The sequence below is a fragment of the Microchirus variegatus genome, assembly GCF_963457635.1.
Source record: "Microchirus variegatus genome assembly, chromosome: 13".
Classification (NCBI taxonomy): domain Eukaryota; kingdom Metazoa; phylum Chordata; class Actinopteri; order Pleuronectiformes; family Soleidae; genus Microchirus; species Microchirus variegatus.
The window spans coordinates 3480172-3495611 of NC_139814.1; the positions used below are offsets into that span (position 1 = coordinate 3480172).

At 38.4% G+C, this 15440-nt stretch overlaps 1 protein-coding gene across 1 annotated transcript; it reads left to right on the forward strand.

The window, feature by feature from the left end:
- The first annotated feature begins 5416 nt into the window (after nt 1-5416).
- Nucleotides 5417-14822, forward strand: nudc (nudC nuclear distribution protein). Its single transcript, XM_083900201.1, has 9 exons — nt 5417-5554; nt 8026-8103; nt 8197-8406; nt 8488-8568; nt 8660-8773; nt 10558-10752; nt 13834-13917; nt 13998-14116; nt 14567-14822. Exons 1-9 carry the CDS (start codon nt 5480-5482, stop codon nt 14616-14618), a joined length of 1008 nt encoding a protein of 335 aa, XP_083756327.1. The 5' UTR covers nt 5417-5479; the 3' UTR covers nt 14619-14822.
- Nucleotides 14823-15440: the final 618 nt, after the last annotated feature.

The following is a 15440-nucleotide window of genomic DNA, read 5'->3' on the forward strand; positions in this document are numbered from 1 at the left end:
ACGAAACCACGTTGTCACCCGACAAGGTACAGTAATCTTTCATGTTTTCAAGGATTATTACTTATCTCACACAGTTGTAGTGGTTTTGTCACATAAAATAAAGTGGGAACATGTCAGGTTTATACTAAACTTGTCATTTAGCAGACCTGTAGCTTTGGCTTTAAATCAGCTGAGAGTCTTGGAATCACTGAAAACACGTCATTTCACTACAGAGGATGTGGTCGGGTTTAGAGGTGAGGTAACCCCTATACTGTTTCCGGGGTGCATGAAGGTACCCCGGAACATGCATAGAAATAACGCAGGTACGAGGACACCTGGTGGCCACATTCAGGTGGAGATTACATTTTGACCAGCGACTCTTACGCAGTCCCTTTCACTACATTGAGCCTGTCCCTGGCTGGCCAGTACTAGTGAGCCAATCACAGACAGAGTAGGGCGGGCTGTCTGTTGATAAAGATTGGAATATGGACATTGACTTCTGACGAATGAAGAAAGAAGATTTGCACATGATTTGGCTCCTTTTGAATGTAATTAGGTGCCTGCGCCGCAAGCATCTATTGGTCTTCAACTTGCATTTTTTTCCCGCTTGATATTCCTCTTCCAGTAAAAACTTGCCGTGTAACTCGTCCCGCAGTTTTGAGAAAACCCTCACAAGTGTTATATCAAAGCGTGCGGTTTGATCGGGAATGGTGTGCTATGACTTTTATAAGTGTTTCGCGTAACGAATTTCACATGACATGAATGGGAAGAGGACGGAAAAAGTAGAAAAACCAAGCCCACTTTGAAGACTCACAGTGTCATCCTTCTTTAACCTCTTCTTCACGGTTGCCCCTGGTACCGGGGGCAGCATCACACGCGGCGACAAAAGCATCATATAACCAAAGCAAATTTTAACAAACACAGACATGCTGCATACCCACAGAAAGGTCATAAACTCAGCTAAAAACTCATATAGACCATGCTTATGTTGATGAAACACAGTTAAAACAGCATTACAGCGCACTCATTGAAAAGTGGCACCGGAGTGTCAGCGTGATTATGTAAACAAAACAAAAAATCCACAGATTCCAGCTGTACCTTTTTTTTTTTCACTCTATGACAAAGATTCACAGATCCAGCCCCAAAATAAGAGCAAAACAACAACTGACTTTCAAGAAATACAAGCAGAAATGTTGTCTTACCTTTGCTGTTTATCAAAACAAGTTATTTCCACCGAAACAAAACCACTTCTAATGAAGAACTACACTTCCCAGCTTGCTTTAGGGACAAATCCCGGTCTGATTGATCATTACAGCGCGACATTAGATCGTTCTTATTAGAGATTAGCGTAACTGAAGACGCTGCAGAGTCACAGAGTTGTTATTACGCACTCCACAGGGAGCATCGATTTACAGCGTATGGAGTTCTCGTACCTTTTTTTTTTTCAAAACAAGTTCTTTTTTAGCACCATCTGTGCCAAAAGAGAGAACGCATCTCTTTACTACAACCTCTGTAATTTTACTCTGCTTCACTTCAGCAGCATCAGACTTTGCACAGTTCATGTCCACATGTTGTTACATGACCTCTATGTGTTTTTAAACTCCTACTGCATATTTTAAAGGTGATATTTGCTTAAAAATGCAATATTTTTTAAGACGAGAGAAAAAAATCCTTCAGTTATGCTGTGTTCCACGTACATCAAAACGTGCGGTTTGAATCGGGAATGGTGTGCTATGACTTTTCTAAGCGTTTTGAGTAACCATGGCAAGAAAAATCTCAGAGGATCTGCAAAAAGGATTGATCCAAAATTCATCCTGAGATGTGTATAAACCTGGTGATGAACTACAAGAAACATCTGACCTGTGTACTTGCCAACAAGGGTTTCTCCACCAAGTACTAAGTAATGTTTTGATAGAGGGTCAAATACTTATTTCACTCACTGAATTGCAAAATAATTAAAATCTTTTGTTTTATATGATTTTCTTTATGATATTCTGTCTCTCCCTGTTAAAATAAACCTACCATTAAAATTATAGACCGTTCATTTATTTGTTAGAGGATGATCTTACAAAATCAGTGAGGGATCAAATACTTCCGAAATTACTTTCCTCCACTGTACCAAGGTTTTACTAACCACAATAATGAACTTAATTTGCACGTGATTTCCAATCGGGTTGGTTTGTTAAAAACATCTTACAGTATGATTTCTACAAGAAATTGCTGACTTTGACCAGGGAAGATGGCAGACTTTTGTGCAGCCTACGGATGCGCTAACCGCTGTTGTCTTCAAACGAGAACCCCTACCTTTCACCTGTAGGATGTTGTAAAATGATGATTTATATTTAGGATAATCGTTAGTTACTTAGTGGAAGTATGCACGATACAGGTCCTGTTACACAGGAACAGTGAGGCTATGACATAATAGTATTGCAAGATTGTTGTTGATACAAGGCTTTTTAGAATATGTTTGTTTACACGATCACTGAATGTTTCTTTTAGTTTGATTATGATTAGTATTATGATTATTCTTATTCTTATAGACTTGCTATTTCATACTGTGCAATAAGAATTTGATGGCTGTTTATCCCTTTAATGTAGTACGCTGAAACTGAAAACCCACCTCATGTTAACTAGGGTCACTTTTTCTTTTTAATGTCCTTTTGACCCATACTCTGGTTGTTGTTGTTGCTGTTGTTATTGTTCTTCGTTGTTAGCTGTATGCACTTTCAAGGTGAAGTCAAGTATATCTCGTTGTACAACTTGTATAATGACAATAAAGGCATTCTATTCTATTCTATTCTTAAATTACATCCATACATACATACAATTACCCCATAAATATGATAATTGGTGTGTGTGTATCTCTCTGTTTTTGGCATTTTGTTTGGTTTTACAGGGCTGATTTTTTGCGCCACACTGTTGGTTCCCTTCCACTTACTGATTATTGATTTCACAATGTTTTTTGGGTCATTTTTTAAATTGTATTTCTGTCCTTCATTTGTATACCTCCAGAGTAGGGAATTTCAACATGCAGCATTTCTTGTATATTTGTAAAGGGAAATCTTGCACCTTTTTTTTTTATTGCAAATAAATGTAATTTTTATAAAAAGAATATTACTAATATAATGCAATAATTTGAATTTATTACTATACAAGTAATAATTCAAATGATTTTAATAGGAATATTACTAATATAATCAAATAATTAGAATTATTACTTGTTTAAACTAAACATGTAATAATTCAAATGATTTTATTATATTAGAAATATTCCTATATAAAAGTATACATATATATCATGCCATTCTGTATCCTGAGTTTTAGGAGCCCATATATTGATTTAACATAAATACCTTGTGTGTGTGTGTACATTCATTGCACCTTTCTGTTCTGTTTAATGTTATTTAAAGCCCATGGTTATAATTATTCATAAATATGCAGTGTCATAATAACTACATCTCTGACGTTTATTACAAACCAAATCGTTTGAAAATCGGTAGAAAATTGAACAAGTTATGGTTATTTAAAAAGTCCATGTACCACTACAACACATGTTATGGGTGAGCGAGTTGACTGTGACAAGATGGCCGCCAGTGCGGACTTCGACTCCATTGGCCGGAAGAGCCCACTAACTTTGCTGTACATTGACCGATGTGCACGAAACACAATATGTGAGACCAGGGACCCATACTGAACATGTCTGCAAAAGATGACCTCCCAACAGGAAGTGGAACGCCCGAAACAGGAAGTTCAATGTAACGTGACAAATCTGAATGAAAAATTACGCCAGGGTAATTTTCTAATCATGTAATTGTAAGTGCACACCAACACAATTATGGGGCCGGTGTGTAGGAGAACACTTTTTAGTTTGTGTCTTGTGCAAGTTTTATTTTGACCACAAGGGTGCAGTATACCTTTTTCTCTTGTTTGTTTGACACAGCAGCTGCCCAGCTGCCTGAGATGAGGTGTCATTAGTTTGAGTTGGATGGTGGTGGGTGCACAGTTCTTACCGACAGCCAGAGGAAAGACAGGAACCTTTTGTTTGCTACAATCCACATCACCTACATGGGAATTGTTCTGTCTGTTAATAATCCTTTTTTTGTTGCAATAAATGGGGACATCACCTAAAGAGACCAACCTTGGACAAAGTTTTTCTTTTCTTTTTTTCCTCTAAACTCGAGCAAAGTCCTTCCTCAAACCACCATCAGGTGACTAATACATTTTGGATTTTGGATAGTCACCACAATGTATGTTGTGATTTGGCGCTATACAAATAAATTGAATTGAATATCCAGTTTTAATTGAAGGTGAAATAAAGCAACTACGAATGAAGATACATTAGAAATGCTAGCAAAGTCCTTTGTTAAAGTGCACAGCTCAGACAATATTTCTGAAGAGGGGAAGAGAGGGAGGCAAAATACATGAGCTGAAAATAAAGAGGTTTTACAACAGGAAGAAAACTAATTATTTATTAAAAAAGGCATTTACAATAATGGAGTTAAACAGATCTCTGAAACTCCAAATAGAAATGAACTCCACTAGAGCTTAGAAGAATACAGAAGTCATTGAATTGACTTGACCAGACTGCAGGGTCATAATCACAATCATCATTAAAACCATGTTGGGAAAAGGAGAAATCAAACAGCATCCACCCAACAGTACCACTATCAACAATAGCACCATGGATACTTCCAAATGCCACCATAGACCTAACATTGTTAGAGAGGAAAAACAAAGGACTGTTGAGCCAGAATCCACATTCAATACAAGCCTATATAGATAGTTACCATATAGTTATATTCAAATATACACACTCAGAAAGCAGAGCACACATCCTCATAGAAATACAGAATTCAGATGATGCAACTCACAGTTGCATTCTTATGGATACTAGCACACACTGGGGTTACAAGAAACTAAATAGGAGATAAGGTGGCAGTAACAGAACATATTAATAGCAATACAATTAAGCATAATGGAAATGAAGAGCATCATTAAACAACAACTAAAGGAGAGGTGGCAAAAACAATGGAAGGAGGAGAGAAAAGAAGAGTTTTTTTTTTTTGCCGTTTTTTTTATTTTTTGTGTTTTTTTTGTCCCGTTTTTTGGCCCTTATACTCCTTCGTATATATGTATATATACATTTTTATTTATTTTTTTTAAGTAATATTAAGCAGTTTTGAGCCACATTTTGATCCACACTTTGACACTCTTCATACCAGATGGTGGCGGTAATGCACCAAATCGTTATTTGCCATCCGCGGCAAATCCTCCAAAAATGTGAGAAAGAAGAAGAAGGTGCTCACCTCATTGGTTAGTACAGCTGTCATACAGAATGTCTTCCTCCAATTGGCCCTCAGACAGGAGGAGGTGGGGTTTGTTTCCCGGAAGTCAGTATCGTGGCGAAAGCGCAGGCGTTAGTTACGCTGTTGCTCATTCTGTTTCAGGCTTGTCATCCTCACGGATAACATTTAATTTAGTCTTTTTAGAGACCACGAACATGGGAGACGACGAAGAAAAGTATGACGGGATGTTGCTCGTTATGGCGCAACAACACGAAGGAGGGGTACAGGAGGTAATGCACTCGCTTTGAATCTTCCCAACCGTTGTGGAAGCCAACGTATATAGCCTGTAAGCTAGCAACTCTAGCATCATTACGTATGCCAACTGTCGTAAAGATCAGCATCATCTATAATGCTGTAGATTTCAAGTATTTCAACATATTACACTGATTGGTTCATATTCATAATTGAATTGTTAGGCGCCGTGTTGTGTTTGGCTGTCATGTGTCAATCACAGTAACATGTCATTGCGCACATGGACCGCGGTGTAAATAGTTTCATGTTGGATATTCAACAGACATTCGGTCCAGATCCAGCGGCACCCTCCTGCGTCTGTCCCCGGAGAAGGTTGCACGATCACGTCCGACCCATCGCTCTTGACTTCCGAGGTCTCATTTACCGTTTACCGTTCAACTGACAATCACAAAATATATCAAATATATAGGAGTTACGAAAATTATAGTTGTGTCTTGACCAGGCAGTCTAGTACTATGGTCCTGTACTGATTTGAAGTCTTTAGGCCACATGGCCTGGAAGCTATTGAGCTAATATTTATATATAAAAAAAAAAAAAAAAAAAAAACATTTGCGAAGTATTGAAATGGAATAAAACGAGGTGTGTCCTGACTAGACAGTCTAGTATAATGTTTCTGCACTCATTTTGTGTATTTGGATCACATGGCCTGGAAGCTATTGAGCTAAAATGCTAATATTTACATTATAAAAACTATTAACATTTTGGGAAGTATTTAAATGTAATATAAAGAGGTGTGACCTGACTAGGCAGTCTAGTACTATGTTTCTGCACTCATTTTGTGTATTTAGGTCACATGGTCTGGAATCTATTGAGCTAAAATGCTAATATTTACATTATAAAAACTATCAAAAATTTGGGAAGCATTTAAATGCAATTAAAATAGGTGTATCTTGAGGAGGCAACATAGTACTATGTTTCTGCACTGATTTCAAGTCATTGGGTCACATGACCTGGAAGCTATTGAGCTTTAATGCTCGCATTTACTGTATATTGTGTATTAAAAATTCGCTTAAAAAAATACGAAAAGCATTAAAATGTTCATGAAAAGCTCACATGGTAATATTGACATTATAATTCATGATAATTAATTTCTCATAAATTCATGAGGCAATACTGACAGTATAATTTCTCATCAATTATAATGTCAGTATTGCCTCATGAGCTTCCTTTTAACTGAATTTTAGTGTTGGACAGTAGAGCTACACTTGGTGTATGAGACGCACCTTTTTCTCCCACATTTTAACGATTTTTGTATATTTTATGAATAATTAATACCAGGGTTTGGGAATTGTTGTCCCCTATAGACGTCTCCTGTTTGGTTTTTTTTACCTCCGAGTAAGAATGCCCCCGGAAGTGTGTTGCCTTGTGTTCATAGCTTCTCCGTTAACTTTTGTGTGTTAGCCCGCGAAACCCACACGCCAGGACTGAATGATCGTCTCCGTACGCCTTATTTGCATAGACGCAGTTAAATCATATCACACTCGTTGAAACTACACTTTCCTGGCATTTTGTCGTTGAATAGAGCATCTCAAAATCCATGTGAGGACTGGAGGGTCGCTAAGCACGACGCCAGTGATCTGCTTCTTTCCGTTTGACACTTCCGTGTCAATTTCAATTTTAATCGCACATTACATAATTTCATTCATGTTTTATGCATCCAAAATATTATCCATGCAATATTTCCATGACTTTTCCAAAACTTTACAGGAAATGTTGTTTTTCATTAACTTTTAAAGGACCTAAAAAAACTTTTCCAGGTTGTTCATGACCGTACGATCCCTGTAATACATCCCTGTAATACATCCCATATTTTCTTAACCATTTTTTCAATGTAAATTTTAGCATTTTACAGCTCAATAGCTTCCAGGTCATGTGACCTAAAGACTTCTAATCAGTACAAGACCATCGTCCTAGACTGCCGGGTCAAGACAGACCTCTTATATTCCATTTTAGTACCTCCCATATTTAAAAAAAAATCTATTTTTAATGTAAATATTGTCATTTAAACGGTAATTTGTTGACGGTCCCTAAATGAGACCTCAGAAGTCAAGAGCGATGGGTCGTACTTTGAACAAGCCGTTATCGTGCACCTATCTCCGGGGAGAGACGGAGGAGCATGCCACTGGATCTGGAGCAAATGTCTGTTGAATATCCAACATGAAAATGATTTCACTGCAGTGCGTACGGTTATTTGCTTTGGAGGTTTGTTTTCCTGGAAATATATGTTGGGGGAAAATGTAATATTTGTTTATAGCATGAACTACTGGGACTTAGTTCCATGGCGTCAGGTGACTGAATTTTCTACAATTATTGTCTCGTTAACATACATGTCTTTGCCAAGCATCAGCATCATTTCTTGTGTGACTGAGTCGGTGAATGAATGGGAATATGCAAAATATCGTCTTTCTCTGTTCAATTAGTTGTCATCTGTTTTTTTGTCTCTTTTCAGCTGGTAAACACATTTTTCAGCTTCCTCCGTCGCAAAACAGATTTCTTCACAGGTGGTGATTCTGGTGCTGCAGAGAAGGTAAGTAACGGACCGTAAGGTAAAGCAAAATGTTTTTTGATATATCAACATGGACATATATCAATATGTCCCTCAATTTTCTCCTTTTTTCAGTTGGTGAAGGATGCTTTAGCCCACCACAGTAATCTGGCGCTGAAGAGCCACAAAGAGAAGCAGATAAAACAAGAAAAGGAAAAGAAAGAGAAAGAAGAGAGAGCAGCCAGGCTCGCAGAGGAACAGAGGAACATGAAAAAGGATGACTGCCCCAGAATTCAGGAACTGACAGATGAAGAAGCAGAGAAACTTCAGTCTGAACTTGAGAAGGTTGAATCTCTGTCTTTTGATGGTATGACACAACTGTAATTATGCTGCTACATTTATTTGTTTGTGTGATGTGCGTTTTAGAAAAAGAACGAAGAAAAGAAAATCGAAGATTCATCAACAAACGGAGACAAGCCTCCTGAGAATGCAGAACGAGAGAAGGGGGTGAGGGAACAGAAATGTTATTTTATAAAGGGAAATGTTCATGTCAAATCCGGTCCCTGACTCTTGTTTCTGTTAATGTCTCTGTCCACAGTCTGACTCTGAGGGAGAGGAAGATGAGAAGGACAAAGCTAAACTGAAGCCTAATGTAGGAAACGGCGCTGACCTTCCCAATTACAAGTGGACACAGACACTGTCTGAAGTTGATGTGAGTTTCTTTTGTCCTCACTTAAAATTCTTTGTATTCCTTCAGTATGACTAACTTGTGACAAAGAACAGAAGAGATACAGTATGTTCTACCATTGAGTTAGTTTTGCAGCCCTTCTTCCGACGTGGCCTAAAAATAAAATCCCCAGATCTGATTTTCGATTGTAATCGTTTTTTTTTTGTTTGTTAGCTATACTTGCCTTTCTTGCATGTCTCACAGCACTTAGTAAAAATTTGACCATAAACGACTCTGCCACCCTCTAAGCCTCGCCTGGCGGCGGCCATGCACAGTTCATAAGCAGCCTCGTCTCTACTCTGACTGTAGGCTGGGACTACAGAGGTTACTGTACTTTGGGAGGTGATCCCGACAACACACACTGCTTGTTGAGCACAGTAACTGCAGAGTGATAAGTGCTTTCACATGAGAGGCTCCAAACACCACAAAAAGTCGGCAGATTTAGCGACAAAGTCGCCACATTGGCAACTCTGCTCTGTCAGAGATGCGCGCGACTCGCAAGCTGTGACAGCGATTGGCGAGGCGCGCGACAGATAATGGACAGGAAGCTAGGCTAATTATTTTATTCGGTCCGAATAATTGAATTGGTCATACTTTTATCATAATAATATGATGATTATTAAATGATGAGTTTCAAAACCTGGTGGGTTTATCTTACATTTTACAGTGCCATACGCTTAATAGATCAATTTAAGATTACAAAAGAAAAGTATAAAGATGCAAGAAAGGTAAGTATAGCTTTAAGACAAAATAATTATTTGTATGGGGTACTATGTGCAAATGAATGACGTTACACACACACAAGTGACTTGTAAAGCAGTTGTTTTCAGTGTCCGTTATTTAAAAATAGTTGTTCAGGTTGTCCTCCTTGACCAGAGCACAGTCTGTGAACTGATATACAGTGGCAGTGTGTTGCTGGTCGTGGACCATTAAATATTGAGATTTTAGACATTTCCCTCGTCATTGTCGGAGATTAACCCACGTTTTTAGGATAATTTAGTCTTTTTAACTGATCTACATTTCGTCAATGTTCGGTTTGATACTTATGTCGGAGGTCTGCGGAGCACAGACTCAGTCTGATACAGTCACATACAGTGACAGGGTTTATTCAGCTCGCTGATCGCCACTGTCCCTAAACACACCAGACTCTTGAGATTTTAGACATTTTCCTAGTAGTTGTTGGAGACCCACATTTTTAGGATTGTTATCTAGTTTTAACTGATCTACAGCACTGTTCGGCCTGATCCTTGTGTCGGACGTCTCTTCCTGTGATGGCACTCTCTCCATTTTCTCTGCACACTACCATGTCGATATTGTCAGAGAACTAGTGAGGGGAGGGGGATTAATTGCACAGCCCTAGTATAAAGTATAAATGGAGTGATATAATAAGATTTTTGTGATTTTACATTTTTTAGGACAGCAGAGGCTTCATTTTGTGTACACATTGTGCGTTCACTTAGCATCAGCAGTGAGCATGGATGTCACATTCATGTTATATTTAGCCATTATTTATGTAAGTTCTCCAAAGCTAATTGTAAGTAACTTGACCATCACCCACACTGTCATTGTTGTAATTAGCCTGTAGTCACTGTATCTTCTATTAGTTGTATTTTAATCCAGTGTGCTGATTCATGGCATAGTTGATCATGTAGTTGTTTCACACAGTGCAACAGGATTTTTCTGTGTTGAATTCTACACGCTCTGAAAATCTTGATGCCTGTGAACTTAACAGAATCTAACAAGTTAACGTTTTCAACCCCCTGCCACAGCTGTCGGTGCCTTTTGATGTAAAGTTTCGAATTAAGGGGAGAGATGTGGTGGTAGACATCCAGCGCCGCACCATCAGAGTCGGCCTGAAAGGTCACCCTCCTGTTATTGAAGGCCAACTCTACAATGAGGTGAAGGTAGAAGAAAGCTCCTGGCTCCTTGATGATGGCAAGGTGGTTATAGTGCACTTGGAAAAGGTAAGAAGTGTTGATGTGGTGTGTGTGTGTGTGTGAGAAAAAACTGTTCACTATATATAGAACAGTTCTACATAATCAAATAATCTGTTTATTTTCTAGATTAAGTTAGTAATGTTTTGGTCCATAAAAATATTGATCAGTGTTTTTTCAAATGTTTTATACAAACAAAATTATTCCGATTTTGTTTTCCACTCCTTACTTCCAGGATAGTACAACATTACCATTAAAAAGTCACTGATCGCCTTCTTCATCTTGCTCCTGCGCACTAAAACCATCAAAGTCCTCTAATTTGTCCGAATTAAGCAGCCTCAGGATCTCATCACTCACTTCAGTCTCCTCGCGTCATAAAACCATATCTAACTTTAACAAACACAGACATGCTGCATACCCACAGAAAGGTCAGAAACTCAGCTAAAAGCTCATATAAACCATTCTTATGTTCATGAAACACAGTAAAAACACAGATGGATCAAACAGCAGGAGCGGAAAAAAACCGTCACAGTGCACACATTGAAAAGCGGCACTGGAGCGTCAGCGTGGTTATGTAAACAAAAAAAACATGTGTCGATTGGACAGTGGAGAATCTACAGATTCCAGCAGTACCATATTTATCACACTACGACCAAGATTCACGGATCCAGCCCCAAAATAAGAGCAAAACAACAACTGACTTTCAAGAAATACAAGCAGAAATGTCGTCTTACCTTTGCTGTTTATCAAAACAAGTTATTTCCACCAGAACAAAACCACTTCTAATGAAGAACTACACTTTCCAGCATGCTTTGGAAACAAATCCCGATCTGATTGATCATTACAGAGCGACATTAGATCGTTCTGATTAGAGAAAGGCGAATGTCCGCACAAATGCGTCATATGCATTTTTGTCCTTTTGACTCGCTAATTAAGTGATTCACACGCATTTAGAGACTGGAGTCTGATTCTTTTTGTTTAGTTTTAATACGAGCTGTTAATCACCCTAATTGACCAAGGTAAGCCAGAGCTATGGCGCTGCGTAACTGAAGACGCTACAGAGCCACAGAGTTATTACGCACCGCACAGGGAGCATTGATTTACAGCAAGTTATCATACTTCTTTCTTTTTTTTCAAAACAAGTTCTTTTTAGATCTGTAGTGACATATAAATAAAATTAAATGGGTTTTTAATAATTTGGCACAGATGGTGCCAAGCTGTGCCGAAAGAGATAACGCCCAGACATCTCTTTACTAAAACCTCTGTAATTTCACTCTGCTTCATACTGCATATTTTAAAGGTGATATTTGCTTTAAAATGCAATATTTTTTAGGCAAGAGAAAAAAATCCTTCAGTTATGCTGTGTTCCATGTACATTTACTCTGACACAGTGCCATCTACAGTGAAACTTACACCTCTGGTGGAATCTCACAAGTGTTATTTTGATACCAAGATAATCCACATAGAGCTTGTAACTGCAGACTCTATTTAGTTTGGCCATGCCATTTTCGAGCAGGGACTCAAAAAAGAGGGTCAGGGAAGAAGTGGTTAATTTGAGTCATTTTCAGGTCTTTATGGAGAAAAGGAAAAAAGTATGGAAAAATGTTTATGTTGTTTCCAGACTGTTATCTCACGTTGTAAAATTAAATATATTAATATATATACTAATCAAAACAAGTTACTAACGCAACATAGCCTACCTGTAGATGATATGAGACTAATCGAGCTGGCTGTAGAATGGTGTCGAGTTACCATGGTTACTGTTACTGGCCTCTTCTCATTTATTTATTATTTTCCATCTGTGTCGTCAAACCAGCCTATTGTCGGCCACGACAGTGTCATGGGTCGATGCAAGTTTTCCGAGGGCTGGCTTCATGAAAAATTAGTGAAGGATTTTAAAACCATTTATTTACAAAATAAGTGTCTTAACAATTGGTATTCAGATGTTTAATATTGACTGAAAAGTCCTCTGAGTCTGGAATAGTATGGAATTTTGAAATGGAAAATGTGTAGGAACTCTGTAATTTAAAGCATTTGTTCAGTACAGTTTGGCACTGTTCATCTGATCCTTGTGACGGAGGTCTCCGGAGCACAGACTCGGTCTGAAACAGTCGCATACAGCAGCAGGATTTATTCGGCTCGCCGCTTGGTCCATAAACACACCAGACTCCACTGTTAAATATTGAGATTGTAGACATTTCCCTGGTAGTTGTTGGAGATAAACCCACGTTTTTAGGATTGTTAACTAGTTTTAAGTGATCTACAGTTTGCCACTTGTTCCTTCTGTCGCCCAGCTCTTCCTGTGACAACATTCTTGCTGTTTTCCGTGCACGCTGCCATGTTGATATTGTCAGAGAACTATTGCTGCAACTCACGATTATTTTTGTTGTTGACTAATTTATTGATTATTTTTTGGATTTGTCGACTAATCACGATTATCTTCGTTAAAACCTATTTTACACACACGGTTGCTTTAATAACACAACATTTATCACAGTTGAATACCTGAAACGAATTATCACAGATATCTCAAAGCTTAAATATCGAATTAATATGCTCCAAATCACACAGTTGATAAGTGAAAGAGGTTTATAATTCATTATAAACGCGAGAATCTACTGTGGCTGAAATTAAGTATACTCAACAAAAATAAAGACGCACAAACTTGAAATGGTGAACAAAAATAGAATGTCATGACATTTGCTCAGATTCTTGATGCATTTGTTTATGGAATGATTTGTTTTTCTCAAACCCAGTAGTCCAGTGTCACTTGGCCAGTCCTATTGACTATAATCTCAGATTGAGTATTTCAACTCACCAGAGTCATGGAGCATGACAGAGTGGTGGTCAATATGTGTGACCAGTACACAGACACTCCTTATGGTCTGGACAATAAAAGGGCACACCAAAATGTGGACTTTTGTCACTTGTCAATATGTCACCAATCATGAGTGAGCGTGTCATTGGCTCATGCTGAGTGCTGGGTTGAGCGTTACAACTGTGGCAACACAACTGAATGACAGGGAGTAATGACATAAAACCAAATTGTTTTCTGGTTGTGTGGTCTGCTGTGGTGTTAATCTTCATAATTATTTTTCCTTTTAATGTCAGATTAATAAAATGGAGTGGTGGACCAAGATCGTTACTACAGATCCAGAAATCAACACCAAGAAAGTCTCCCCAGAGAACTCAAAGGTAACGTTTGCCAATATCAGGTATTTGCAAGTGACAGTGAAATGCCTAAAAGATTACTGACAAGTATTTCCACTAAGCAGCTGTCCGATCTGGACGGGGAGACACGTGGTATGGTGGAGAAGATGATGTATGACCAGAGGCAGAAATCAATGGGTCTGCCTACATCTGAAGAACAGAAGAAACAAGACATTCTTAAAAAGTGAGTTTTCACTGTTACATTACTGCCAAATATTACAGTACGTGGTTCAGTTAACACCTGGTTTGTCTCATGTCATCAGACTGCATACATCGTATCTTCTGTCAGCTGGTGTTTTGGGAGATTCTTCATAGAAGCTCATGTATTTCTGTTACTTGGCTCTGTTTCTCTGTGTTTTATTTAATTATTTATTTTTATTGGAAACTCAAGGTGTGTAATATTTGCTACTACTCTTGAGGACCTTTACTGGCATAAACACTAACTTTGGCTGGACAGTGGAGGCTGAAACATGGGCCCAATAAGGCAGCACTTGTATTGTGTTAGGTTCAGGTTAACACTTAATTCAGACTGTCCAAATGAGTGGAGTAGACGAGCTGGTGGTGGCTGAAGACTTTTGCACATTACTGTATGTTTGAACTGATGAGACTGCATGATATTTTGTGGTGTCTGTAGGTTCATGTCTCAGCACCCAGAGATGGACTTCTCTAAAGCCAAGTTCAGCTGAAGGATGACGCGTTCTTCAGATTCACCTGCAAAAACTGGAGGATAATATGGGAAAGAAAAGTGAGGCAACCTGCCCCCATATTATTGGATATGGCATCTGTTGTGTAACTGTGTTTAGGGACTGGTTTGATGGCTTAAATGCACACATCTCTTTGCATGTTGACTAAAAGATGTTGGGATTTTTTTTAAATAAAGGAATTTAAACATTAAAGTTACATTTTGCAGTATTTCTGGGGCTATATTAGCAAAAATCTAATTTACTATCCATACAAATGACACCAGTATTGTATAATTACCTATAATAATTATTGTATGATTTTCGTAGCACTGGCGAACTGTCCAGGGTGTACGCCGCCTATCGCCCAATGTCAGCTGAGTTAGGCACAGCACCCCCCACGACCCTCTGGTGGAGGATAAAGCGGTAGATGATGGATGGATTTTCGTAGCCTTAGAATACAGACCTTATTGTAATTGTATAGATATTTATGTGATAGTATTGCAATGAATACAGCACATACAGTTGTTTAAAAAATAGCAGTCCAACATATCTAACCAGATCAATCACTGTTTTTTGTAGAAATTATATTGCAGCTTGGCAAATAATTTACCAGGGATCTGTTTCACAAAGCAGGTTCAACAAACTCTGAGTCTAACCCTGAACTCTGAGTTGATCTACTCTGAGAAAGGAAACTCTGACTTTTCAGTTTTACAACAGCTGATTTGAGTTAGTTTGTTCAACTCTTAGTAGTTTCACCTGGAGTTAAGCGCGTGCACCACAAGTATAAAAAGACAGCATGAATGGAGCCCCATTTCAACGAGTCAC